The following is a 26,671-nucleotide window of genomic DNA, read 5'->3' on the forward strand; positions in this document are numbered from 1 at the left end:
ACAACCAGGTGAGGGGAGATCCTAACTAATTAATGGCGTTAATTGATCAATCAAGTACAAGGGAGGAGAAAAAAATCCACTGACACTCTGGCCCACCTAGGACAAGGGTGGGCAAACGTTTTGGTTCGAGGGCCGCACAGATTTTTGGGGGGACTGATTTGTTTGTCAAAATCAATTTGCAGGCCTGAAAAGGGGGAGTTATTTGACAATATATAGTGTAGGTCCATTATAATTTATATAAATATATAGTGTAGGTCCATTATAATTTACATAAATATATAGTATATAAATATATAGTGTAGGTCCATTATAATTTATATAAATATATATTGTTGATCCATTATAATTTATATAAATATATAGTGTAGGTCCATTATAATGCAAGCATGTGTTTTCTAAATGGCCAATGAGAGGAAGGTTGAATGTCAGAGGTCATAGATCAGGTCAATGTTGAGTGTGATAAATCGACAGTAGTCATTCCTCCTCAGTCACTACAGCCTGTAGTGACTCTGAGCAGAGTGTACCTGTATCTGGACCAAAGCAGATGAGGTCTGACCTTGACATCTTCCTGGGGTAGTTTGGAAAACAGCATGGTCTGACTGTCACGTCCTGACCTTAGAGATCCACATTTATTCTCTATGTTTGGTTAGGGCAGGGTGTGACTCGGGTAGGAAAATCTACGTTTTCTATGTTTTTATTGTTTTGCCGAGTGTGGTTCCCAATCAGAGGCAGCTGTCTATCGTTGTCTCTGATTGGGGATCATATATAAGTTGTGATTATCCGTTTAGGTTTTGTGGGGTGTTATTTTCTGTTTAGTGTCTGACGGAGCTGTTCGTTTTCGGATTTGTTATTTTTTTGTTTGAGTGTTTCTTGTAAATAAATATCATGAACACTTTCCACGCTGCGCTTTGGTCCACTCTTTCCACCGACGACGAGCGTTACAGTACACCCCACCAAAGAAGGACCAAGCAGCGTGGCCAGGAGGACTGGACATGGGAGGAAATCCTGGAGGGGGAAGGACCCTGGACACGGGCCGGGGAGTATCGCCGTCCAAGGGAGCAGATGGAGGCAGCGAGAGCGGAACGGCGACTATACGAAGAGTTAGCTCGACGACGCAATTTATTTTTGGGGAGATTGGCGGAGGTAGGGTTTAGACCTGAGCCAACTCCCCGTGCTTACCGTGGGGAGCATATGACTGGTGTCACACACATTCCACAAAGCAGTAGCATTGTCTGTCCATGCTCTTACAAAGTTTTAGAAGGTTTTCCATTGATAGGAGCGTTGATTCGACAGCGCGGGAGCCCCTTTCAGGATTTTGTGGATGAGTGACTTGCACACAATGTTGCCTATGTAACAGTACAAATTTAGACCGTCCCCTCGCCCATACCCGGGCGCGAACCAGGGACCTTCTGCACACATCAACAGTCACCCTCGAAGCATCGTTACCCATCGCGCCACAAAAGCCGAGCAGAGCAAGGGGAACTACTACTTCAAGGTCTCAGAGCAAGTGACGTCACTGATTGAAACGCTATTTAGCGCCCACGCTAACTAAGCTAGCCGTTTCACATCTGTTACACCTACAGAGGTGCTTTGGACTCAATTAGGCCTACGTCAGAGAGGTCTTTTGACAGGAGCGCGTGTGGGATTGTTGTAAATAGCCTGCCTGCCGAGCGCGTGCTGTCAGTGGTGCTGAACTCTTCAACCCGCTGCCACCAGAGTTAAAGAACATGTAGTTACAACTGTGTTTTCATATTCTCGTGTTTGAATGCTCGGTGGCCTAACACATTTTCTCACCAACTGCTATAATGCGTTATTATGGGGTTATAAAGCATTGTCAACAGGTACTTTTAGTCATGTAGTGTATGTGGCCACCTGCTCCTCGACGATCTCATTCCGAAATCATGGACATTAATATGGAGTTGGTCCTGCATTTACTGCTATAACAGCCTCCACTCTTCTGGGAAGGCTTTCCACTAGATGTTGGAACATTGCTGCTATAATAGCCTCCACTCTTCTGGGAAGGCTTTCCACTAGCTGTTGGAACATTGCTGCTATAACAGCCTCCACTCTTCTGGCAATGCTTTCTACTAGATGTTGGAACATTGCTGCTATAATAGCCTCCACCCTTCTGGGAAGACGTTCTACTAGATGTTGGAACATTTCTGCTGGGACTTGCTTCCATTCAGCCACAAGAGCATTAGTGAGGTCGGGCACTGATGTTGGGTAATTAGGCCTGGCTCGCAGTCAGCGTTCTAATTCATCCCAAAGGTGTTCAATAAGGTTGAGGTCGGGGCTCTGTGCAGGCCAGTTAAGTTCTTCCACACCGATCTCGACAAACCATTTCTGTATGGACCTCGCTTTGTGCACGGAGGCATTGTCATGCTGAAACAGGAATAGGGCTTTCCTCAAACTGTTGCCACAAAGTTGGAAGCACAGAATCGTCTAGAATGTCATTGTATGCTGTAGTGTTAAGATTTCCCTTTACTAGCACTAAGGGGCCTAGCCTGAACCATGAAACAGCCCCACAACATTATTCCTCCTCCACCAAACTTTACAGTTGGCACTATGCATTGGAGAAGGTAGTGTTCGTTGCACTGCCAGATGGTGAAGCATGATTCATCACTCCAGAGAATGTTTCCAAGGCTCCAGAATCCAATGGCGGCGAGCTTTACACCACTCCAGCCGATGCTTGGCATTGGGCATGGTGATCTTATGTTTGTGAGGCTGCTCGGCCATGGAAACCCATTTCATGAAGCTCCTGACGAACAGTTCTTGTGCTGACGTTGCTTCCAGAGGCAGTTTGGAAATCGGTAATGAGTGTTGCAACCGAGGACAGAGGATTTTACGTGCACTCGTGGTCCCGTTCTTTGAGCTTGTGTGGCCTACCACTTCGCGGCTGAGCCGTTGTTGCTCCTAGACGTTTCCATTTCACAATAACAGCCCTTACAGTTGACCGGGGCAGCTCTAGCAGGGCAGAAATTTGACGAACTGACTTGTTGGAAAGATGGCATCCATTTCTATTTCCATTATATTCTATTTCTATTCCATTATTCATTTTCTATCCCTCTCTCTCTCTCCTTCCAGCAGAGCCGTGATGGTAGAGAGGTGTGTTGCTGAAGGGACTGCAGCATCCATTCCTGGTGGGGCTCCACTTCTCCTTCCAGACCTCTCACACTCCTTCGTACTGGACTACATCAATGGAGGAGAGTTGTTCTACCATCTCCAGAGGGAGGGAACCTTCCCAGAGCAACATTCTCAGCCCTGGGCTACCTCCCCTCCCTCAACAGTCTACAGGTACACACACTGAGAGAGCGCATTTTCCACAGTGATTTTACCCTCTGTACCCCCCCCTAAAGACCTGAAGCCAGAGAACATCTTATTGGACAGTGGAGGTCATGTGGTTCTGACGGATTTCGTGCTGTGTAAAGAGGGCATGTCTGTGGGTGGGACTATGCAAACCTGCTGTGGAACCCCTGAGTATCTGGCGCCAGAGGTGCTGTTAGGCTACACCTGCTGTGGAGCTGTGGACTGGTGGGGGCTGGGGAGTGTACTTTATGAGATGCTTCATGGACTGGTGAGTGTTTCTCTTTCAGCTACTTTTCAACTAGCATATTCCATCCACTGCACACTTATCTGGCTCCCTCTCTCCTCTTTCTTCTTTTCTCTCTCTCTTTCTCTCTCTCTCTTCCTCAGCCCCCGTTCTACAGTCGCAGTAAGGCCGAGATGTTTGAGAACATCCTTCACGCCCCCCTGCAGCTCCATAGAAGTGTGTCCCAGTCTGCCTGGACTCTGCTGCAGAGCCTGCTGGAGAGAGACTGTACCAAACACCTTGGGGGGGAACATGACCTTGTAAGCACCCCCCATTACCCCACCTGGCACAGAGTGCTGACACATGCATGCAAGACCACATACACACTCGCACCCATACACACATTGACGTGCTGTCTCACTTTGTTTGTTGACTGAGCTGCAGGGCTACACCTTCTTCCTGTCCATCACCTGGGATGACCTGCTAGCCAGGAAAGTCCCTCCCCCATTCATTCCCAACCTTGTGTGTGTGTGTGTTTATATAGGGGCTATGGGTCAGTTTGGATCTGTGACTACCTGAATGTGTGTCTGGTCACTCGTTCCCTCCCTCTCTTTTTCAGTCTGGTCCGTGTGATATGAGGTATTTTGACCCGGAGTTCACGCTTCTTCCAGCCCCCGCCTCCCTCGGTTTGAGTGACATGTTGGGAGACGTGGCCAATGGAGCCTTCCCAGGGTTCTCCTATATGTCTCCGGCTGAGGTTGGAGTCACAGAGCCCTGATATCATTCTAATATTTGTGTGTTGAATAAATTAAAATGCATTTTCCTATCATGTATCAGATTGTTTATATCTCACAGAGAACGGAGGCTCAGGCCAGGTTAGAACCAGTGGTTAAATTGAACCGTAGCTACCTGGAGTCAGCCTCCTGCACCTTGGGTCAAAGGGAGAACCAGGTGGAGCCTAGCTTCATCACATTACGGGTCAAAGAGAAAAGTAGGATAAACCAACGTTAGGGTCAGGGTTGACTATGTGTCGGTCTGGCCTAGTGGTAGCCCCCCGGACTATGGAACACACACATCCCTGGTGACATGAGCACGAATCCCGTCTCAGCCCTTCCTCTGTATCTGCCTCCTCTACACTCCAACTCAGTGGTACTATCACTGTCCATAAAACAATAGAATACAATAAACATATTTAAAAAACATAAGATTAGGGCTGTGGTTGAGGTGCTAGGGTTATGGTAAGGGTTAGGGTTAGGCTTAAACCAGGATGTGATAAGAAAAAGTGTGTGTGTAGATCCAGCCCAGATGTGAGGTTACAGCTGGTTTAATACTTCTAAGATAAATTACATGATTAATATTGTCTGACATAAGATTAACATTCAATTACATACTACAGATATGACATAAGAGCTGTTTCCTGGACTCAAGCTTGCTCATTGGAGAATCACTTGGCTCAATTTGTTTCTGTTGGACCGGCTTCCCAGACACCAAGTGCAACAATCAAACAGGAACATTTGGTTTCCCTCCATTTCCACCGGACTCACTGCAAAGAACTCTAGTCAGTGTGTGTGTGTACTCAGTAGCTGTTGAAGGTGGGGTAACTCTGGTCACTCTGGCAGGTGAAGTAAGCTATCAGCTGACCGTTACAGATCATCAGAAACAACCCGCTGCCTTCAAACAAAACACAACCACACACACACACACACACACACAAAACCATTAATAAAGAAGAGACAACCAATTTCTTGTCTATAACTCAGAAGGTTTCACACAATAAAACAGAACATGTGTGAGTGAGGTACAGGTCTTACCAAGGGCCAGCCACCACTGCCATACCAAGGGAAACTCCAACATCACTGAAACACACACATTACAAACACACATTAAAAACAGGTAATATGCCACACAGAACTAAGGATGGGGAGTGTACATCGTATTGCTTTAGAGCTAGACCCATCCAATCCTTACACATGAGGAAGGGAAATTAAAGAAGACCATGGGATAGGGTCAATATATGTGCCTTGTTTTGGGCCTAGCTGCTTCTCAACTCTAACCCCACTTCCCATCCTGTCATGATGTCATCAAAGCTGGCCCTGAGCACTCTGCTCAGCCAGCAAGGGATCATTCTGAGTTAAGCCTGTGTGTGTGTGAGTGAGTTCAGGCATGTGTATGCATTTCTGTGTGTATGTGTGCGTGTCTCACCCAGGCTGGTGAGCAGTACGTGCAGTAATGTGACTGTGAGAGCGTAGTCCCAGACCCATCTCCTCACCACGGCTGCAAACAGCAGACCACTGCAGAAATAGGTCAACTCCATGGACAGCAGGTTCACTGGAACAACAATATAAGACCTTAACCATATGTAGAGGACATGCACACACACTACCATACACATCTTCACTCACCCAGGTATTTGGAGTTGGACTCCAAATTGGTTGGTTCAGTCTTAAAGTCAAAGGGAATAAGTCCATCAAAGTGATCCAACCTGAATGCAAACAGAAGAGCAGCAGATAAAACAAACAAACAAACAAACATGATATTCAAAAGGAGGAGCTAGGAGGGAACCAGGGTGGTTGAAACTGACTGTCATTCCAATCAATGAAAACAGACCAATAGTTGCTGTGTATTCCACGAATCCCTCCCCCTCTCTTCTGTCACCTGGCACCAGGTTTATAGAAGTCACGTGAGGACAGCTCACCGTTCCAGCAAGGTCACTTACCCAATAACCACACGTGCACGCAGAGAGAGGAAAATAAAAGTGTCGCACCTGAACGCGCCGAAACACACACTCCCAATCATGTAGTAGAGAGAGTAGAATATGACGAGGCACAGCAGCAGGTGCACAAGCACTGTCTGGGGGAGAGAGATCGAGAGAAAGAGAGAGTGAAAGAGATTGAGAGATAGTCAGAGTCATTCATCCCAATAATAATATGTCACAAATCATATACCTAGGCTATACTCAAATCAGCCGCCAAGACACTGTAGCAAAGCCGTGACATCACTGTCAACTGAACAGTGGATCATTCAGCAGGTGTAAAAGCTCCCATGGCAGAACTCCAACAGACTCTGCAGGGGATGCGCACTGCGGGGGAGCAGCAGAGGACAGAAGACCTTCATTTGCACAGACTGAGTGATCATTATCTGTTGCATTTGCCATTCACGATAAATTAAATATCAGTCGCTGAATATAAATGATAGGCTGATAGTTTATGTTTCATAGTCGCCAACAACGACACCTGATGATTTCGTATTTTATTATAACATCGTCCATGTCTGACCCACGGCTGCCCGGTTGGCACATAATCCGATTTTTTCTGAGTGACAAATCCGAGTAAACATTCCTCTTACCCTCGTGTCGGCCACTTTACCCCTGAAGGCCATCTCATGGTTTGCATCTGTCGTTCTTCTGATGATGAGAATAATGTATGTGACTGGGCAACTGAGATGCTACAGTGTAATCCGTAAAAAAACGGCATTATACTGCCATCTAGCGGTAGCGACTGGAAAATCAGGCTTATTTATAGGCGACACTGCCATTGAAGGTCTGCATCTCATGCCAAATAGACTACAGTAGCCTCTTCCAGTCCAATGTTTCACTTGTAATAAGAACAGTAGGGATGTCTTATTAATTAACCCTTAAAATAGCAAAGTCAGAGAGCTTCTATTCCGGACGTCTGGTCTGATTGGGCATAGATAACAAACATGAAAAGGCATCACGTTTTACAATCAAAAAACATTCCGAGTTTATAGGCCTTGTTGTAATCAATACTACGGTCTAACTACTGTAGACCTATTTGGCGTCTGGACTTGACTGTTCTTATTTTTTTTGCTGAATTACTGGTTGGAAGTGTGGCCAAATTCATACAACAGCTAGAAATTGGGATTATGATTAGTCTACTGTCATCTTTCTTTTAACATATGGAGACAATATTGACTGGTGGTGACGTAAATAGTTATTGACGGCATACAGCGACATGACCACAATGGAAATCGCGCGCCACGCCAAACAGACTCTGCACGCCCCTGCGCTCCGATTTGATGCTCTCTGAGATTCTGAAATTAAACGAGGGAGAAAGACTAGTCCCAAGGCATGAATACAATATGTAATAAACTATATGTCCACTTTAAGCGTCCGCCTTGCTGTACCTATTGATCATCGATAGTTGTGTGCTCAAGTTTACCGAGATCCAAAGTTGTCAGGCAGCGTTCATTGAACGCATGCGCATTGCATCCACTATCCAGCTCAAAATAAGAGTTAAAACAGAAACGAGGTGAGTTCCATAATTTTCAAACAATATAATCGCTGTTATACATTAAATGTTGCAAATAACAACAGTAATCGATAAAGCATCGTTCGTTTTATAATTTGCACCGGTTCTTATTATTTGTACTGTGATTTAAAACCGTAAAGATAAATCGGAGAGTCAAGTTTCTATTGAAGAAATTAAAAGCAAGCAATTCTATATTTTAGCCTTGAACAAATAAGGCAGTGTAGGGGCGGTTATTTACTTATTCATACCAACTAATGTGGAAGTCCGTTCCTAAGCATTTTCTAACATTCAAAACCTGGAAACTTATTTATGACTGGTTGTCCTTACTTCGCTACACCAAGCCAAAATGCTAGTCCCAGTTCCTAGCAGTCTAGCTACCAGTTTAAATTGAACCGTAGTGACGCTTTGCTAGCCAGAAGCAGTTAGCAAGCTAGCTGGCTGACATTCCGAGACAAGGGGAAAGTAAAGAAAATGGCCATGATGAGGGAAAACACTAACCTATGAAATTGCAGGGTATATATTTGGTTTTATTTGACAGACACGGCCCTGCATTCTGTGTTTCAATAAATAACTTGAGTCATTTACATAGTTTTAACGTGTTGGTGGCCTCTTCCTTTGCTCCGCCATTTTGTATAAGACGGATGCTAATCATGGGCGCACGTACACTTTATTTATAGTCGAATAAATTCGAGGTTTCAACTTGGGAACGTAAACTGACAGCTGTTGAACAGCACACTTGATTGTTTACTTCCTATCCGTATATTTCAGTCAAAAAATATTATTTCTGACCAAACTATAGGGTTGATGCAGCGTCGAGGCGAAAACGTTATATCGTGATCTTGGTTTGATTAAAAAACACGTACATTTGACATTTCTATGCAGAACACATTGTTTTCTTTAAAATCATTGATTATTCTACCACCTCTGTTGTCCGCGTCAACGCAAACAGCCGATTTAATAAGATACTCTTAAAACAAGGAAAAGCTGAACTTGTTCTTTTAACTTGTATTTGACACGTCTCTCACGGTGTTTGTCAATACTTGTGTTCTAGGCCAATCCATGCAGGGGTGCTTGTGCACTTATTTTTTGATATTTAGCTTTAAAAAGTTAAATATTTTCTTGTTTTGTTTCATATAAGTGCATGCATGTATTCCACAACATTCGCCCTCTAGCGGCGATGGAATGCGGTTCTTTAGTACCCGACTTGCACGCGCTGGTTGACTTCTTGCAGGTAGCTGTACTTTTTGTGCCAGGGATATTTTTTGAGTACCCCATTTTGGATAATGTCATTTGATTGATTGATTGTTTTTATTAGCTAATTTAAAATATATATATACACACACACTACATTCATTTGAAAAACTTAACAGGGATTGCTAAATAAAGTCAGTGACTTATTCCCATTGGGGTCCCTAAAGTACACGGTGGAAAAATATTACAAAGATACAGACATAGATATCTTATATATAATGAAAACAACACATAGATAGACATTTGAGAAAGATCTGTCAAATGGATACAATTTCAGTTTTACTTTGAGAACATACAGACAGACCTATTCTAGCCCATATCCTTGCATGAACAAACTCCCACACATCTTGTCTTAACATGAGAGACAGACAGATGTCATTTGGCAGTGTTTCCCCATCCACTGCTGAAGTGGGCGTGCTGTCTTAATTAAAATCAAATGTTATTTGTCTCGTGCATCCTAAACAACAGGTGTAGACTTAACAGTGAAATGCTTACTGATGGGCCCTTTCCAACAATACAGAGAGAAAAATAGAAAAGTAATAGAAAAAATAAGAACACAAGGAATAAATTCACAATGAGTAAGGATAACTTGGCTATATACACGGGGTATCAGTACCGAGTCGATGTGCAGGGGTACGAGGTAATTTGGATGTGACACCTGTATGGTTATTGATTGATTGGGTGTGTTCAAGTAGTAAGGCTAACAAAACTTTGTGTTAACGAGTAAAGTCAGGTGAGGTGCATCTGCGACAACCAAATGTCGGACACTGTAATGGTTAGCTATGTATCGCAATGTTTTTTACACGGCAAAAATTCAAACCCGAGGCAGACAAAACTCTTTGGTACTTTAAAATCCTGCTGTATGTAAAATATTGTGTCTATAGCTTGGAAACAAATCAATGTGATTCTGGATGACAACATAATACCGTTTATTTCCACCTATAGGGCTTATTTCCTAAAGAAATGTGTTCCTTGCCATGATCCTAACGAAAATCGCGATATTGGTATCTTCCGGCCCAAGTAATGGTTTTCCAACAGAAAGGCTCAGATCAACATGGCAGTGTCAACATACCTGCTATTGTATATAAATGTTTTTCTTTTTCTTTACTTTTCTATATCACACACTCACAAACTGAAAACATAACATGTGTACAATTAATTAATTAGAGAGAGGTCTCAAATCACTTTCATTTGTATCCTCTATAGCTTTAGAATCGCAAAAAAGTTGGTTCCTGTTTCAGTCACGTCTTTGGTCACGTTCACATGGGTCCACCAAAAACATCCTAATGATTGGTTGACAAATAATGCATGGTGCAGTTGGTGAGAAGCAACAGCAGCGACTTCATTAAAAACTGGCCAACCTTTGATCACACTCTTTTTGTCAAGTTCAAGCAGTCGACATGTAGGCACAAGTCGAACCATTTTTATCCCCATGTTGCAACCCACTTTGAAAGGCGGTGACCGCCGACTAGACAAAATGTACCCGCTCGAACACGCCCATAGACTGGCTGACTGGACAACAACCTCTCCCTCAACGCGATCAAGACTAAGGAGATGATTGTGGACTTCAGGAAAAGGAGGACCGAGCACGCCCCCACTCTCATCAATGGGGCTGTAGTGGAGCAGGTCGAGAGCTTCAAGTTCCTTGGTGTCCACATCACCAACAAACTAACATGGTCCAAGCACACCAAGACAGTTGTGAAGAGTGAAGCGACAAAACCTATTCCCCCTCAGGAGACTGAAAAGATTTGACATGGGTCCTCAGATCCTCAAACGGTTCTACAGCAGCACCATCGAGAGCGTCCTGCCTGACTGGTTGCATCACTGTTTGGTATGGCAACTCCTCTCCCACCGACCGCAAGGCACTACAGAGGATAGTGCGTATAGCCCAGTACATCACTGGGGCCAAGCTTCCTGCCATCCAGGACCTCTATACCAGGCGATGTCAGGTGAAGGCCCTAAAAATTGTCAAAGACTCCAGCCACCCTAGTCATAGAATGTTCTCTCTGCTACCGCATGGCAAACGGTAACGGAGCGCCAAGTCTAGGTCCAAGAGGCTTGTCAACAGCTTCTACACCCAAGCCATAAGACTCCTCAACATCTGATCAAATGGCCACCCAGACTATTTGCATTGCCCCCCCCCCCCCTCTTTTACGCTCTGTTATCATCTATGCATAATCACTTTAACTCTACCTACATGTACATATTACCTCGACTAACCCCTGTATATAGCCTCGCTGTTGTTATTTTACTGCTGCTCTTTAATTGTTTTTTACTTTTATTTCTGATTCTTATTTTATTTTAGGTATATTTGTTTTTTAAACTGCATTGTTGTTAAGGGCTTCTTAGTAAGAATTTCACTGTAAGGTCTACCTGTTGTATTCGGCACATGTGACAAATACCATTTTGATTTGATTTTGACTGATGGATTGATTGATGTCAGTGCAGGAGGAGGAGAGCAGGGAGAGATGACTGACACCCCGCCCAGCGATGGCCCCTCCCAGGGGGCAGAGTTTGACATGATGGGCGCTCTGGACTGGCAGGACGGTATCGCCACACTGCCTGGCAGCGACATCAAGGTACTGTGTGTGTGTGTGTGTGTGTGTGTGTGTGTGTGTGTGTGAGTGAGTGGATACTACAGACAGGTAGACTGACTGGTATCTCTCAGTTCCGTATGACAGAGTTTGGAACTTTGGAGATCGTGACAGAGCCAGAGGTCAAAGAGTCAGGGCCAACCCCCCAGAACCCCGCCCAGTCGAAAAGCCCCACCCCTCCACCAGAGGCCCAATCAGAGAGCAGTGCAGCCTCTTCTGCAGCCAAGGAAGTCCAGCCACTTGCACCTAAGGGTAAAGTAAACATATGGTTATGAAGGAGTTATAACATAGTTTTGACTGTTTATAATAAGTGTGTCGAATTTAGACTCATAGCTCTGATATGTCAGCACTGTGTATATTAGCATACTACATACTGGGTGCTCTGCAGATGGGGGCATAGAATTACAAAGCTTCAATATTATTCTGCTCTTTCCCCCAGCTCAAGGCCCTGTGCTTCTGTCTCTAGAGGAGGGTCCCACTGTGGAGGGTCCCATGGCGGAGGAGCCCAGGGCGGAGGTAGGCCCTGAGGCGGAGGCAGGCCCCAGGACTGTGATGGCTATCTGTAGGTCGTGTGGGGGCTCCGGTCCACTGGAGAGTTTCCTCCAGGGCAAATACTGCAGCTCCATTTGTGTCCAGCCCTCCAGTGGCAGGTAAACATGTTAGCTGTTCTTACTGTACTGTATTTTAGAAAGCATATTGATAGTAGTAACAGTTAAGACCCAAAACAGTCATCACATGAGCATAGTTCCTAGAATGACCTCTGTTCCGTGTGTGTTTAGGTCATCACCCAGAGAGCGGAGGGAGAGAGAGGGGGGGGAGGGGGGACTGGGGAAACGAGTGAGGAAGAAGAGGAAGATCTACATGGACTCTGGTGATGAAGAGGAAGACAACCAGGAGGAGGAAGAGGTGATGATAGAATATGTGGCCAACGCTGGTCCTGAAAAGCATTGTGATGTTGTGTGTGTGGCAGCTCACCTGCCGATGAGTGACTGTCTCTCTCTACAGGACAAGTCCAAGGCTGTCAAAGGGAGGAGAGCTGCTAAGCTGGCCAAGCTAGGTATGTCCTATTATTACACTGAGGGGAGGGAGAGGATGGATAGATGAGAGGATGTTTAGATGAGAGGATGGATAGATTGAGGGATGGATTTGTTGGGAATGCCACGGGTTGGAAAGTTTGTCCAATTAGGTAGACCAGGGGTCAGTGCTACAATCCTGCTGGTTTTCATGTCACTGATTGGCTGATGTGACTGTTTTGTTGTCCCACCCCCAGTGACAGCCCCACCCAATAAGAAGCGACCCTGGAGCTGGCCCTCCTACATGGAGGAGGAGAAGGCTATAGCTGCCCCCCTTAAACTGTTCAAGGAGGTGAGGCACGCACACTTTATCATACTCTCTCTGACACACACAGCTGTACAGACATGTGAAAGAGTGTTATGTGTGTGTGCCTCGCAGCACCAGTCGTTCCCTCAGAGCAGGAATGCCTTCAAAGTGGGGATGAAGTTAGAAGGACTGGACCCCTGTCACCCCTCTCTGTTCTGTGTGCTCAGTGTTGCTGAGGTACGTGTCTAACAGGTCAGACCAATAAGATATAGGAGGAATGTCTGCTTTCTAACAACTAACCCTTCGCTTTCTCTCATTTCTTTGCGTTCCTTCCTCTCTGTCTCTTTTTCTCTCTGTCTGTCTCTGTCTCAGATCCAGGGTTATAGGGTAAGGCTTCATTTCGACGGGTATCCAGAGTGCTATGACTTCTGGGTAAATGCTGACACCTGGGATGTGAAGCCGGCGGGCTGGTGTGAGAAGATGGGACACAAGCTGCTACTGCCTAAAGGTACACATACACACACACACACACACACACACACACACACACACACACACCAGACACAGACACAAACACACCCGACACGCATACACACACACACACACACACGACACGCATGCACACACACACACCCGACACACACACCTCACACACATACACACACACCCCAGACACGGATACAAACACACCAGACACACATACACACACACCCGACACACATGCATATTCTACCGACTGTACAATGTTGTGTGTGTAGATAGACAAAACTTTAACCTTCAACATTTTGTGTCTAGGTTGTAAGGATGGGGAGTTCAACTGGAACATGTATGTGAAGAACTGCAGAGGTCAGCTGGCCCCCAAACACCTCTTCAAGAGCCTCAACACGGTGAGCCTACCTGACAGCCTGTGTGGATCCATTAATAGTGTGTTTGTGTTGTGAATTAGTTGGTGACCTTCGGTCCATTCAAGTAAGTTTGTATATGAACTATGTGGGTGCATGTGTGTGTAGTCGGTGACTCCGTCAGGGTTCCGTGCGGGTATGAAGCTAGAGGCGGTGGATAAGAAGAACCCATATCTGATCTGCGTAGCGTCCATCGCGGCTGCTGTTGACAACAGACTCCTCATACACTTTGACAACTGGGACGACACCTATGACTACTGGTGTGATGCCAGCAGTCCTTACATCCACCCTGTAGGCTACTGTGAGGAGGCTGAGCTGACCCTCACCACCCCTGCTGGTGAGACACACACAAACATATTTCAACGCTTTATTTGGATACACCATGAAACATTGTATAAGGGTGTGTGTTGTGGTTTCTCCTCTCAGAGTATAAGCACCCGAGGAGTTTTTCCTGGGATAAATACATGGAGGAGACTGGCACACAGGCAGCCCCTGCACGTGCCTTCAAACTGGTAAGACACTCACATTCTCACACACACATAGAGTTGACACTCAAAACATATGACACATGCAAATTACATTGTTGGTGTTGATTGGGAGGCCTGGGGGAATTTCACATGGAGTTCCCCAGGGCTCTGTTCTGGGTCCACTGACAGTCTTTATTTATGTCAGCTACACCCATTACAAAACATGCATATTAATCCATCTGTATCACCTGATGTTAACTCTTGAATGTGTCCTGTAGCGTCCGTGCCATGGGTTCCAGGCTGGAATGAAGCTGGAAGCTGTCGATAAGAGGAATCCCATGCTCATCCGCGTAGCAACCATCGCAGAGGTGGAGGACCACCGACTGAGGGTATGCTGTGTGTGAGAGTGCAGAATGATTATTGTGGAGTAGTGTGTGTGTGTAACTCTCTGTCTTTCTCAGATCCATTTTGATGGCTGGAGTGAGGAGTATGACTACTGGGTGGATGCTGACTGCCCAGACCTGCACCCTGTGGGCTGGTGTCAGAAGACTAGTCATCCCCTACAACACCCCTCCAATGGTGAGACACACACGCACACTTCCAAAAAATTGACATGGTTATAACTTTGCTAAAACCTACAAATATTTCCCAATCTGTTTATGTGTGTATGTGTGTTTCTGTGTGTAGTATTAACTCTGCGGTGTGTTTCAGGCTCCACTGATATGCTGGTCCTCCCAGGGCAGGGCTGTCCTACCCCAGGATGCAATGGGGTAGGTCACATCCGAGGACCCCGCTACGGAACCCACTACACGTCAGTAACAAACACACTAACTGTCAAAAAAGTTTTAATCAAAACACGTCATACAATGACTTGTGATCTGTGTGCTGTAATCTGTGAGTAAGGTGATGTGTGTTCCTGTTCTGAACTTGTGTGTGTGTGTGTAGGGGGGTGAGCTGTCCGTACTCGGAGATGAACCTGAACAGGGAGGGCCAGGTACCAGACCGTCTGAGTGGAGAACGACCTATGACCCTGAGTGGGCCTCATCACCGTGGGCGACGCCCAGACCCTCCTCCACACACCCAGACAAACAGCCCCACCACACCGGAGCAGCCCGAGCCTGCAGACGACTCCCCTCAGACCAGGTATGTGTGGAACATGTAACAGAAGGGGTTTGGAAGAGCTTCCATGACTTTGTTTGTTATCTGACTGCAAATAAAGTCTGGAGTTGTGGACTTGTTTCCATGGTAACAGTTGTTTCTATGGTAGTGTAACTAGGAGGCCGACGGTTGACGAGGGCGAACAATCCAGGTGCAGCAGTCAGAGTGAGCCACCAGGGGGCTCCACTGAGCCCATCAACGACGGAGCCAAGGCCAAGAGGTAGCACACAGACTCCACTCTCTCATACCAAACTCTAGAATGCATGATGGAGCAGAGTGTTTGTTGTTGGTTTACTAAGAGAGTACAATGCCTTCACAAACTGTTCACACCCCTTGACGTATTCCACATTTGATTGTGTTACAGCCTGAATTCAAAATGGATTACATTGATTTTTTTTCTCACCCATTTGCACATCTAATGACAAAGTGAAAACACGATTCTAGAAGTGTTAGCAATTTTTTTGCCAATTAACACAGAAATGTCTCATTTACATAAGTATTCACACCCGAGTCAATACTTTGTAGAAGCACCTTTGGCAGCGATTACAGCTGTGAGTCTTTCTGGGTAAGTCTCTAAGAGCTTTCCATACCTTCCACATTTGCCCATTATTCTTTGCAAAATTCTTCAAGCTCTGTCAAATTGGTTGCTGATCATTGCTAGACAACCATTTTCAGGTCTTGCCAAAGATTTTCAAGTAGATTTAAGTAAAACCTGGAACTCGGCCTCTGGAAATTTCACTGTCTTCTTGGTAAGCAACTTCAGTGTAGATTTGGCTTTGTTGTTTTAGGTTATTGTCCTGCTGAAAGGTGAATTCATCTCCCAGTGTCTGGTGGAAAGCAGACTGAACCAGGTTTTCCTCTAGGATTTTGCCTGTGCTTATCTCCAATAGGTTTAATTTTTAACCTGAAAAACTCCCCAGTCCTTAATGATTAAAAGCATACCCTTAACATGATGCTTGAAATATGGAGAGTGGTACTCCGTAATGTATTGTATTGTATTTGCCCACAAACATAACATGTTGTATTCAGGACATAAAGTTAATTGCTTTGTCACATTTTTTGCAGTACTACTTTAGTGCCTTGTTGCAAACAGAATGCATGTTTTGGAATATTTTATATTCTGTAAAGGCTTCCTTCCTTTACTCTCAGAATGATTAGTATTGTGGAGTAACTACAATGTTGTTGATCCATCCTTCTACCACAGCCATTAAACTCTGTAACTGTTTTAAAGTCACCATTGGCCTCATGGTGAAATCCTTGAGCAGTTTCCTTCCTCTCCGGCAACTGAGTTAGGAAGAACGGCTGTATCTTTGTAGTGACTGGGTGTATTGATGCACCATCCAAAGTGTAATTAATAACTTCACCATGCTCAAAGGGATATTCAATGTCTATTTTTTTATTTTTACCCATCTACCCATAGGTGACCTTCTTTGCGAGGCATTGGAAAACCTCCCTGGATTTGTGGTTGAATCTGTGTTTGAAATTCACTGCTCGACTGAGGGACCTTACAGATAATTGTATTTGTGGGGTACAGAGATGTTAAACACTATTATTGCCCTCAGAGTGAGTCCATACAACTTATTATGTGATTTGTTAAGTACATTTTTACTCCTGAACTTATTGACTCGAGACATTTCAGCTTTTCATTTTTAATTAGTAATTCAAAATAAAATAAAAACATAATTCCACTTTGACATTATGGGGAATTGTGTGTCGGCCAGTGACAAAACACAGCTCTAATTAATTCATTTTAAATTCAGCCTGTAACACAACTAAATGTGGAAAGATTTGTGGGGTGTGAATACTTTCTGAAGGCGCTGTATGTTGTCTTTCAACAGGTCTGCTCCAGTCCCAAAGTATCTGAAGCTGCACATCGTCAAGCAGGAGAGTGGAGATGGGAAAGGTAGAGGTTCTGCTCTCAGAAATAGAGAATGAGTGTAACGCTGTGTGGATTATATATTGTCTGTGCATGTCTATTGAAGATATTTACAGCTAATTTCTCCTCCCTCTCCCCCAGACTCCCTGTCTCTCCAGCAGGCGCTCCATGAGTCAGTGTTCTCCCCGGGTGGCTCCTCCTCTCCCCCTCACAGGGTGGCTCTGTGCTGGGACAAACACTGCCAGCTGCTCCCTGAGGTCCTGGGCCTCACAGCTAAGAGAGTTGCAACCTGGACCGCCGACGAGGTCAGACATGCACACATAAACACATAGGCAATACAAACATGTACAGGCGCTCTACGTATACTGTACAAACTCACATGTTGTGCAAAACACATACATTACACATACACCCAATACAATAGCTTTGTGTATCCTATTGCATTTTAATCGTGTGTGTGTGTTAATGTTTGTTTCCCTGTGGGTCAGGTGGCCAGTTTTGTCAAAGGGCTCCCAGGCTGCAAAGAGCATGCTGCCACCTTCAGGACAGAGGTAAGAGCTACCATTTAAAAACCCAACTTTGTGAATCACAATAGTCACACACACTCCTCTCATCTGCTGCTCCTGGTTGGTGTATCCTATGACAATTCAACCAAGTCAAATTCAATTCTGCCATTGACATTCAAACACTCACACACACGTTCTGTGTTGAAGCTTATTTTGTGTCTCTGTGTTTCGCTCCAGCAAATGGATGGAGAGGCCTTCCTGCTTCTCACCCAAGCAGACATAGTCAAGATCCTGTCAATCAAACTAGGCCCTGCCCTCAAGATATACAACGCCATACTCATGCTGAAGAACGCTGATGAGGAGTGAGACGCCCCCTCACGCTTCATTTCCTCCCACACCCGACCGCTGTATCTGAATAGTCTAGAGAAGTTTAATCTCCTTTTTTTGTCTCCTCACCTTATCCTCTTTGGTCTTCATCTGCACTGATCTGAGCCCGTAGGATAGGTCAGAGCAACGTAATGGATGGCCACCAGGAATCTGCTTTCAGCTATCCTGTTCTTCCACATCAGTGTAGAGGAGTAGAGAGAATGTACCTGGTGTCAGTATAGAGGAGTAGAGAGGATGTACCTGGTGTCAGTGTAGAGGAGTAGAGAGGATGTACCTGGTGTCAGTGTAGAGGAGTAGAGAGGATGTACATGGTGTCAGTGTAGAGGAGTAGAGAGGATGTACCTGGTGTCAGTGTAGAGGAGTAGAGAGGATGTACATGGTGTCAGTGTAGAGGAGTAGAGAGGATGTACCTGGTGTCAGTGTAGAGAGGATGTACCTGGTGTCAGTGTAGAGGAGTAGAGAGGATGTACCTGGTGTCAGTGTAGAGGAGTAGAGAGGATGTACCTGGTGTCAGTGTAGAGGAGTAGAGAGGATGTACCTGGTGTCAGTAGAGAGGATGTACATGGTGTCAGTGTAGAGGAGTAGAGAGGATGTACCTGTGGTGTCTGTTGGAAGATGTTAATTGCATACTCCTCGCGTCCTCTCCTCGTCTCCTTAGTAAAAACCCATTGGATGAGAAAGCCAGAGGAGTGAGGACGCGAGGAGTATGCAATTGAGATCTTACCTGTCAGACAGACATCACAGTCAACCCAAGAAAGTGTTTTATACTATAACATAGCAACAATTATAATTTAAAGGGGCAATCTGGAGTTGAAACAATAACAAAGCAGTAACCCCATCACTGTTTTGGCCAAAAGCTGAGGGATGGATGGGGCTGGAGAAATGTTACTGCTCTCAAATTACTAGGCAGAACTATGTATACAAGGACTGACCATCACAATGATGTTTTGAGGCTATAGAGTGTTTGTTTACATTTACTTTGTTTACCAACATTGAAGATGAACAGGCTTATGTTTGGTGTTTTGGGGTTCTGATGGGGTACGACAGTTGAACTAAGCTCATGAGGCATTTATAAGATATTCTTCCAGAATCAAAAATGTATGTAGCAACTGCAGATTGCCCCATGAACCTAAATGTTTTTCTGAGTGAGTAAGACATGAGCAGTGGGCACCTTTAAAGTTCATTCATCTTTAAAGTATTGATATTGAATTCAATTTCAAGGTAGACTCAGTGAAATGGCGTTGCCACGAGCAGCACCACAGATATTGAGATGAGTGAGATGCAGGACCTCACACACAGTGTCTGCGGAGCAGGAGGCTGGTGGCTTTTTAATTGGGGAAAACGGGCTCATAGTAACGGCTGGAAAGGAATCAATGGAATGGTATTGGTTTCCATGTGTTTGATAGCATTGCATTCACTCCATTCCAGACATTACTATGAGCCGTCCTCCCCTCAGTTGCGGATGGGTTCGCTTCACACTGTTCCCTGGCCTGGCTACCGGGAATCAAAACAGCGGAGAAGTTAAGCCTCGCGCTTTAACGCTCGTAGTTGTTGTGGGAATTGATCCACAATGCTGTTTACTTTCAGCATCTACGTCATATCGCTGCGTCCACCTTTAATATTATAATTTTTGAAGTAATAATGGTTGAGGAAATGGTGCTCAGCCCAGAGCACATGGAACCAGATTAGTCCATACATGTTTTTACTTGAATACTTGTTGATTTCTTATTTATTGTTGTGAAAGAAACTCACCATGTAGTTTACCTCTCTGTCAGATGGATACATTCCTCTACATGTCCAGGGCAGGAAGAGGTTGGCACGTCTCAAGGCTTGGGTGGAGGGAGAGGATTGAAGTGTGTGTGTGTGTGTGTGTGTGTGTGTGTGTGTGTGTGTGTGTGTGTGCCAGTCAGTCAGTCAGTCAGATGTTTATTTAAAAGGGTGAATGTTATAGCATTGGAACTTTAAGGAAAGCTGGACTTCAGGACTAATTCAACTGAAGAGAGATGTTTTTCTATGTACCTGCTTTAGAGCCAATGGTAAAACACTAATGAAATTGGAACGTAAAGAAAGAAAGACAAAATTCATCAATTTGTTCTGAATGAATATTGTTTCCTGTTTCATTGATCTTTGTGTACACAGTGTAAATAGTGTATTATAGCTCTGGGGGTGTGACACCCTGCATCCCTATAGGAAGTGGTTATTTGGAAGCTTATGCAAATCAATACCAATCTTTTCCAAGAAATAAAAAATGTATTTTTTTTTTTATTGAACTGAGGAATTAATCTTTTAAAGCTTTAGTGAAATTTTGTAAACAATTTTTTTTTGTCAATCTCCGTGCGATACCTTGGAAGTGTGTTGCAATGAGCTTAAATGTGTTTATCAACAATATAGTTTATATTCAAAACCGGGATTTCTGTATTTTAATTTAAGGGGCATTGATAAGTGCTGTTGACTTGTGAGATGGTGTGAGTGGTGTAGGTGCATGTTGGCTTGTGTTTGCTGGAGTGTGTGAGGGAATGGAATAAATGAAATGTAGTCTCTGGGGTTGTATATTCTTCTAATGTGCATACTGCCTGAGGGCTTGGTTATCCACTCTTCTGATCTGTGGTCATCATTACCTTGTGTCAGTGATGTCTGTATCATGTCTCAGATTCACAGGAACTGACACCACACCTGTCCTGTCTACGGATACACCTGGTTATGTCATAAGCCTTTCTCCATCCCGACCCACACCAATCTATTTATCAATCCCTCTTCTCCTCCCTTCATCCCCCCTGTATGCTGCTGTTCTAACTAATAATAACTACTAGGATCACTGTGGGACTGGCCCAAACCAGCCAATGAATCCCACGACCCCTCACAACCAGACACAGTTTATCTTGCTAACACACACACACACACACACAGTCTGGTTTAACTATCCTTGTGGGTACCAAACAATTGATTCCCATTCAAAAATCTATTTTCCCTAACCTTAACCCCCTAGACCTAACTGTAAACCCTAAACCTAAAGTATATTTTTTTTCCTTGTGGGGTCCAGCAAAATGACCCTAGTTGGGATATTAAAACAAAACACACACAGAGCGTAATGCTCTGGCTTACTGCTTCTGAAACATCAAACTATTCCAAAAAGAAAAGTGTGCGCATAGTATAGAGTCAAGTCAAAAGGCAACAAACATTTTGGCATATTTACTTATCGGGAATTAATGAGGACCAAGATCTCGCATGCGCCGTAGTAGCCTACTCGCCGCTTTAAACCAAGGCTGGACAGATGTTAATATGCAGCCTGGTTGAGGGGTGAAACTCCTGGAAAACATTTTAAAGAGGGAGCTGAAGAGTCAACGCTGATCATATTAATGTAGGGACAAAATAAATAACGGGCATCATGTTGAGAAAATAGTTCCAGATATGGCAGGAGCGACGCGGAAATGTCCACAACCGAGCAACAGCCAAATGAGGCAAGTAACCATTATCGGAACGTTCTCAAAAATCAGAGCGCAGCACATGAAAAGCAAGTGTTACTTGTTAATTTTAGTTTGTATTTGGTCAATAGTGTTGACTTACTTTTTAAAACATTATTCAGACATCCCCAATGTCAAAAAGGCTTTAGCGTCAGATAACCATAAATTAAAAGATTACCGTTACATTGCATCCGGAATCGGGCAACGCAACTCCGCTCTCGAGAAAAGTTGTCAAGGGTCTGCTACAATGTTGCACAAGTTCAACCCTTCGATTAACGTTTTTGACTGGTGTTAATGTCATAATTTATATAATATTATGTAAAATCTACAATTTCTGAACTTGTAATCTTACTAAAGGTCTCGTTTTTTTGCATTCATGTTCCTTGTTTAAGTGACGGAATGATTGAATGTTATGTTCAAGGAAAGCCCCAAATCAGACGAAATTACTTTATGTGAAATCTAATACAAGCTACATCTGGGACTTGGTCAATTGAGAGTTACCACTGGGACCATATATTATCAATTTAGTTCAGAATTGGACGCCATTTATATGTCAGTCTTGACAGTGCTTTGTTTTATTATTTACATAGGCTATTGTGGAATATTTAGTTCGAGTTGAAATGTGACGGCTACAGTGAACGGGCTTGTGTACAGGGTAATCTAGCGAGGAGTTCAGAAGGAGGCGCGAGAGACTCACATACTGCATCTCATTAACTCCTGGGGTTCTTATCACCTCTGTTATTTCCTGTTGTTTACAAAGTCAACTCTCAACAATCCCTCTCACTCCACCCCACCCTTTTCCCCTTGTCTTTTTTGTCTTCCTCTGATTTAACCCCTTTCTCTTCCCCCTTACCTCTCTCCTGTCCTCACCCTCTCTCCTGTCCTCGCCCTCCCTCTCTCTCCTGTCCTCGCCCTCCCTCTCTCTCCTGTCCTCATCTTCTCTCTCTCTCCTGTCCTCGTCCCCTCTCTCTCCTGTCCTCATCTTCTCTCTCTCTCCTGTCCCCTTTCTCTCTCTCTCTCTCTCTCTCCTGTCCTCGACCCCACTCTCTTTTGTCCTCTCTCTCTCTCTCTCTCTCTCTCTCTCTCTCTCTCTCTCTCCTGTCCTCTTTCCTGTTCTCGTCCTCTTTCTCTCTCTCCTGTCCTCTCTCTTTCTCCTGTCCTTGTCCTCTCTTCTGTCCACTTTCTTCTGTCCTCATCCTCTCTCCTGTCCTCATCCTCCCTCTTTCTCCTGTCCTCACCCTCCCTCTCTCCCTCTCTCTCCTGTCCTCGTCCTCTCTCCCTCTTTCTCCTGTCCTCATTCTCTCTCCCTCTTTCTCCTGTGCTCGTCCTCCCCTCCCTCCCTCTCTCTCCTGTCCGCGTCCTCTCTCTCCTGTCCGCGTCCTCTCTCTCCTGTCCGCGTCCTCTCTCTCCTGTCCGCGTCCTCTCTCTCCTGTCCGCGTCCTCTCTCTCCTGTCCTCATCCTCTCTCTTTCTCCTGTCCTCATCCTCCCTCTTTCTCCTGTCTGCGTCCTCTCTCTCCTGTCCTCATCCTCTCTGTCTATCCTGTCTTTGTCCTCGCTTTCTCTCCTGTCCTCATCCTCTCTCTCTCTCTCCTGTCCTCATCCTCTCTCTCTCTCTCTCTCTCTCCTGTACTTGTCCTCTGTCTATCCAGTCTGTGGTAGAGGATGACAGCAGAGGGGTCCACTGGAGCGGTCAACGCCGTCTGCACCCAAGACTCCTCCCACTCACCTAAAACAACCTGCCCACAAACCACATGGCCCTGCCCACAGAAGGATGAGCTCGAAGGCAGACTCCGCCTTCGCTCCCCTCCTGGGGCGTGGCTACTAGCGGGCGTTGTCGTGGTGATGGTGGGAATGTTTGTGGCCGTGGCCGGGTACGCTAGCTCCACCCCTAACCCTGTGGGTGGGCGAGGCAGCTCCCACAGCGAGCGAATGAAACTGCTCGGCCCTGTCGTGATGGGCATCGGCCTGTTCATCTTCATCTGTGCTGGAACCCTGCTGTATGAGAACCGGGACCGCGAGAACCGAGAGCGTGAGAACCTTGAGAACCCTGAGGAGCAGGGGAAACACAAACACAAGAAAACAAGGGAATGGCGCCGGGAGAACCGTAATTATGAGGATGTGGAACAGGGGAACCAGAGAGAGCCCTCAGACAGACACTCTCCTCTCCCTGAGGAGTGCCCGCCCCCCCTGCCTCCCAGAGTGCCTAGACAGGAGGGGTCAGAGTTGAACGTTCTCTCTGTGGGGGCGCTGAGCTCACTGCTACCAGGGGAGGGACAGGAGCGTGAAGAGAGAGTCAGAGAGGTGGGGGGTAAAGGGGGGTCAACCCTGCTGACCAGAGTCCTGCACCACCAGGACCCCCCCTCCTCCTGTCCCTCCCCAGCCCCCTCCTCTGTGTACTCTGACTCCTGTAACTCCAGTGAGATCAACTATAACGTTCAGACAGGCTCCCCTATCCACTCTATTCTCCAACTCTGAGATACTACTGGACTCACATCTGTACACGCTTTTCTAAATAAATGCACCACATATTTCTCCATCTCTCTCTGTGGTTTCTATAGGCTGTAGATGCAGTGGAGTGTGTTGGGCATCTCTCTCTACCCCTCTAGGACGGGCAGGGCCAGGGGGAGACAGGGCTAGGTGACGTCAGCTAGTTGTTGTGTAGTAAAGTCTCTCTCAGGGGTGTTTGACTGTATTTGGGCTTAGGGGAGGATTCCACTGCAGACAGTGACTGTGGTGCCATCCTGAATGATGGCACCACTAAATACGGCCAGACATTCCACTATGGAACAGGCTGCTTTGGAGAACTTTGATTCATGATGTCGCTTTAACTGTAACTCAAAGTTTTCATCTAATATTAGTGACTCTGTTTGTCATGGCTGTTCTCCTATAGGGTTTCTGTTTACACACACCCAAACTTGGCTCAAGAGATGGACGGAAATCATAGCAATGAAAACAAAGTTAATGCCTTCTCATACAGTGCCTTGCGAAAGTATTCGGCCCCCTTGAACTTTGCGACCTTTTGCCACATTTCAGGCTTCAAACATAAATATATAAAACTGTATTTTTTTGTGAAGAATCAACAACAAGTGGGACACAATCATGAAGTGGAACGACATTTATTGGATATTTCAAACTTTTTTAACAAATCAAAAACTGAAAAATTGGGCGTGCAAAATTATTCAGCCCCTTTACTTTCAGTGCAGCAAACTCTCTCCAGAAGTTCAGTGAGGATCTCTGAATGATCCAATGTTGACCTAAATGACTAATGATGATAAATACAATCCACCTGTGTGTAATCAAGTCTCTGTATAAATGCACCTGCACTGTGATAGTCTCAGAGGTCTGTTAAAAGCGCAGAGAGCATCATGAAGAACAAGGAACACACCAGATACACACGAGATACTGTTGTGAAGAAGTTTAAAGCCGGATTTGGATACAAAAAGATTTCCCAAGCGTTAAACATCCCAAGGAGCACTGTGCAAGCGATAATATTGAAATGGAAGGAGTAACAGACCACTGCAAATCTACCAAGACCTGGCCGTCCCTCTAAACTTTCAGCTCATACAAGGAGAAGACTGATCAGAGATGCAGCCAAGAGGCCCATGATCACTCTGGATGAACTGCAGAGATCTACAGCTGAGGTGGGAGACTCTGTCCATAGGACAACAATCAGTCGTATATTGCACAAATCTGGCCTTTATGGAAGAGTGGCAAGAAGAAAGCCATTTCTTAAAGATATCCATAAAAAGTGTCGTTTAGAGTTTGCCACAAGCCACGTGGGAGACACACCAAACATGTGGAAGAAGGTGCTCTGGTCAGATGAAACCAAAATTGAACTTTTTGGCAACAATGCAAAACGTTATGTTTGGCGTAAAAGCAACACAGCTCATCACCCTGAACACACCATCCCCACTGTCAAACATGGTGGTGGCAGCATCATGGTTTGGGCCTGCTTTTCTTCAGCAGGGACAGGGAAGATGGTTAAAATTGATGGGAAGATGGATGGAGCCAAATACAGGACCATTCTGGAAGAAAACCTGATGGAGTCTGCAAAAGACCTGAGACTGGGACGGAGATTTGTCTTCCAACAAGACAATGATCCAAAACATAAAGCAAAATCTACAATGGAATGGTTCAAAAATAAACATATCCAGGTGTTAGAATGGCCAAGTCAAAGTCCAGACCTGAATCCAATCGAGAATCTGTGGAAAGAACTGAAAACTGCTGTTCACAAATGCTCTCCATCCAACCTCACTGAGCTCGAGCTGTTTTGCAAGGAGGAATGGGAAAAAATGTCAGTCTCTCGATGTGCAAAACTGATAGAGACATACCCCAAGCGACTTACAGCTGTAATCGCAGCAAAAGGTAGCGCTACAAAGTATTAACTTAAGGGGGCTGAATAATTTTGCACGCCCAATTTTTCAGTTTTTGATTTGTTAAAAAAGTTTAGAAATATCCAATAAATGTCGTTCCACTTCATGATTGTGTCCCACTTGTTGTTGATTCTTCACAAAAAAATACAGTTTTATATATATATTTATATATTTATGTTTGAAGCCTGAAATGTGGCAAAAGGTCGCAAAGTTCAAGGGGCCGAATACTTTCGCAAGGCACTGTAGTTGGCTGTTGGCTGTCTACATGCTTACTCTTTACTTGAGTTAGATGTTACTACCCACTGGCCAATAACTGGTCGAATCCACGTTGTTCCATTTCATTTCAACAAAACATTTGCAAAAAGTCATCAACGTAAGGCAATTGCGTCCTTTTCCCAACTTTTATCCCAAATTCAATGTCATTGTGAATTTGTTTTGTGACTTCACGTTGAATTCACGTTAGCTGACAACTCTACTAAATGTGCCCAGTCTGTTTGCAGTGCATATATGAAGTATATCTTTGCAGTGTGTATGCAGCAAACCTTTGGTCTTTAAGGTACACAAAACCATTAGGATGT

General features: G+C 45.0%; 4 protein-coding genes across 8 annotated transcripts; 3 read left to right on the forward strand and 1 right to left on the reverse strand.

The window, feature by feature from the left end:
• Positions 1 to 992: 992 nt before the first annotated feature.
• LOC110508070 (serine/threonine-protein kinase Sgk1) lies at positions 993 to 4,353 on the forward strand. Its single transcript, XM_090230557.1, is given in 5 exon segments — positions 993 to 1,100; positions 3,102 to 3,174; positions 3,177 to 3,574; positions 3,694 to 3,849; positions 4,149 to 4,353. Coding segments are annotated over 5 exon segments (894 nt in total). The 3' UTR covers positions 4,308 to 4,353.
• A 484-nt stretch (positions 4,354 to 4,837) lies between these two features.
• Positions 4,838 to 7,698, reverse strand: cf191 (CF191 protein). Of its 3 annotated transcripts, NM_001160659.1 has the most exon segments (7): positions 4,839 to 5,200; positions 5,341 to 5,385; positions 5,732 to 5,857; positions 5,932 to 6,011; positions 6,294 to 6,379; positions 6,875 to 6,932; positions 7,673 to 7,698. In NM_001160659.1, coding segments are annotated over 7 exon segments (501 nt in total). In that variant the 5' UTR covers positions 7,684 to 7,698; the 3' UTR covers positions 4,839 to 5,105.
• Positions 7,503 to 20,798, forward strand: LOC110507908 (lethal(3)malignant brain tumor-like protein 4). 3 transcript variants are annotated; one of them, XM_036967150.2, is made up of 21 exons: positions 7,503 to 7,797; positions 11,497 to 11,627; positions 11,717 to 11,894; positions 12,082 to 12,292; positions 12,422 to 12,548; positions 12,648 to 12,699; positions 12,913 to 13,007; positions 13,095 to 13,199; positions 13,335 to 13,470; positions 13,758 to 13,849; positions 13,973 to 14,201; positions 14,291 to 14,376; positions 14,610 to 14,720; positions 14,793 to 14,910; positions 15,043 to 15,142; positions 15,277 to 15,474; positions 15,599 to 15,709; positions 17,328 to 17,392; positions 17,507 to 17,670; positions 17,854 to 17,916; positions 18,109 to 20,798. In XM_036967150.2, the coding sequence occupies exons 2-21, from the start codon at positions 11,517 to 11,519 to the stop codon at positions 18,235 to 18,237; spliced, it is 2,481 nt and encodes an 826-aa protein (XP_036823045.2). In that variant the 5' UTR covers positions 7,503 to 7,797; positions 11,497 to 11,516; the 3' UTR covers positions 18,238 to 20,798. The 3 variants fall into 3 exon arrangements, 2 of the variants coding, with proteins under 2 accessions (XP_036823045.2, XP_021444006.3); XR_016492355.1 differs by having other exon boundaries at positions 7,610 to 7,797; positions 11,492 to 11,627; positions 15,599 to 17,052; positions 18,109 to 19,874; XM_021588331.3 differs by having other exon boundaries at positions 7,610 to 7,797; positions 11,492 to 11,627.
• A 2,479-nt stretch (positions 20,799 to 23,277) lies between these two features.
• On the forward strand, positions 23,278 to 24,256 carry LOC149984425 (uncharacterized). Its single transcript, XM_090223147.1, has one exon. The coding sequence runs from the start codon at positions 23,383 to 23,385 to the stop codon at positions 24,193 to 24,195; it is 813 nt and encodes a 270-aa protein (XP_090079273.1). The 5' UTR covers positions 23,278 to 23,382; the 3' UTR covers positions 24,196 to 24,256.
• Positions 24,257 to 26,671: the final 2,415 nt, after the last annotated feature.

This window comes from Oncorhynchus mykiss, chromosome 3 (assembly GCF_057628025.1).
Source record: "Oncorhynchus mykiss isolate SJ-2025 chromosome 3, ASM5762802v1, whole genome shotgun sequence".
Taxonomy (NCBI): domain Eukaryota; kingdom Metazoa; phylum Chordata; class Actinopteri; order Salmoniformes; family Salmonidae; genus Oncorhynchus; species Oncorhynchus mykiss.

Bases quoted from the DNA above. Each gene is read 5' to 3' on its own strand.
- LOC110507908 (XM_021588331.3), top strand. From the start codon at position 7,745: ATGCGCATTGCATCCACTATCCAGCTCAAAATAAGAGTTAAAACAGAA. The intron at 12,549-12,647 runs GTGATGATAGAA...CTCTCTCTACAG, and splicing joins ACAACCAGGAGGAGGAAGAG to GACAAGTCCAAGGCTGTCAA. The intron at 15,143-15,276 runs GTCAGTAACAAA...GTGTGTGTGTAG, and splicing joins CGCTACGGAACCCACTACAC to GGGGGTGAGCTGTCCGTACT.
- LOC149984425 (XM_090223147.1), top strand. From the start codon at position 23,383: ATGACAGCAGAGGGGTCCACTGGAGCGGTCAACGCCGTCTGCACCCAA.
- cf191 (XM_090219003.1), bottom strand. From the start codon at position 6,907: ATGGCCTTCAGGGGTAAAGTGGCCGACACGAGG. The intron at 6,380-6,874 runs GTAAGAGGAATG...TCTCTCCCCCAG, and splicing joins GTAAAGTGGCCGACACGAGG to ACAGTGCTTGTGCACCTGCT. The intron at 5,386-5,731 runs GTGAGACACGCA...TGTGTGTTTCAG, and splicing joins CGTACTGCTCACCAGCCTGG to TGATGTTGGAGTTTCCCTTG.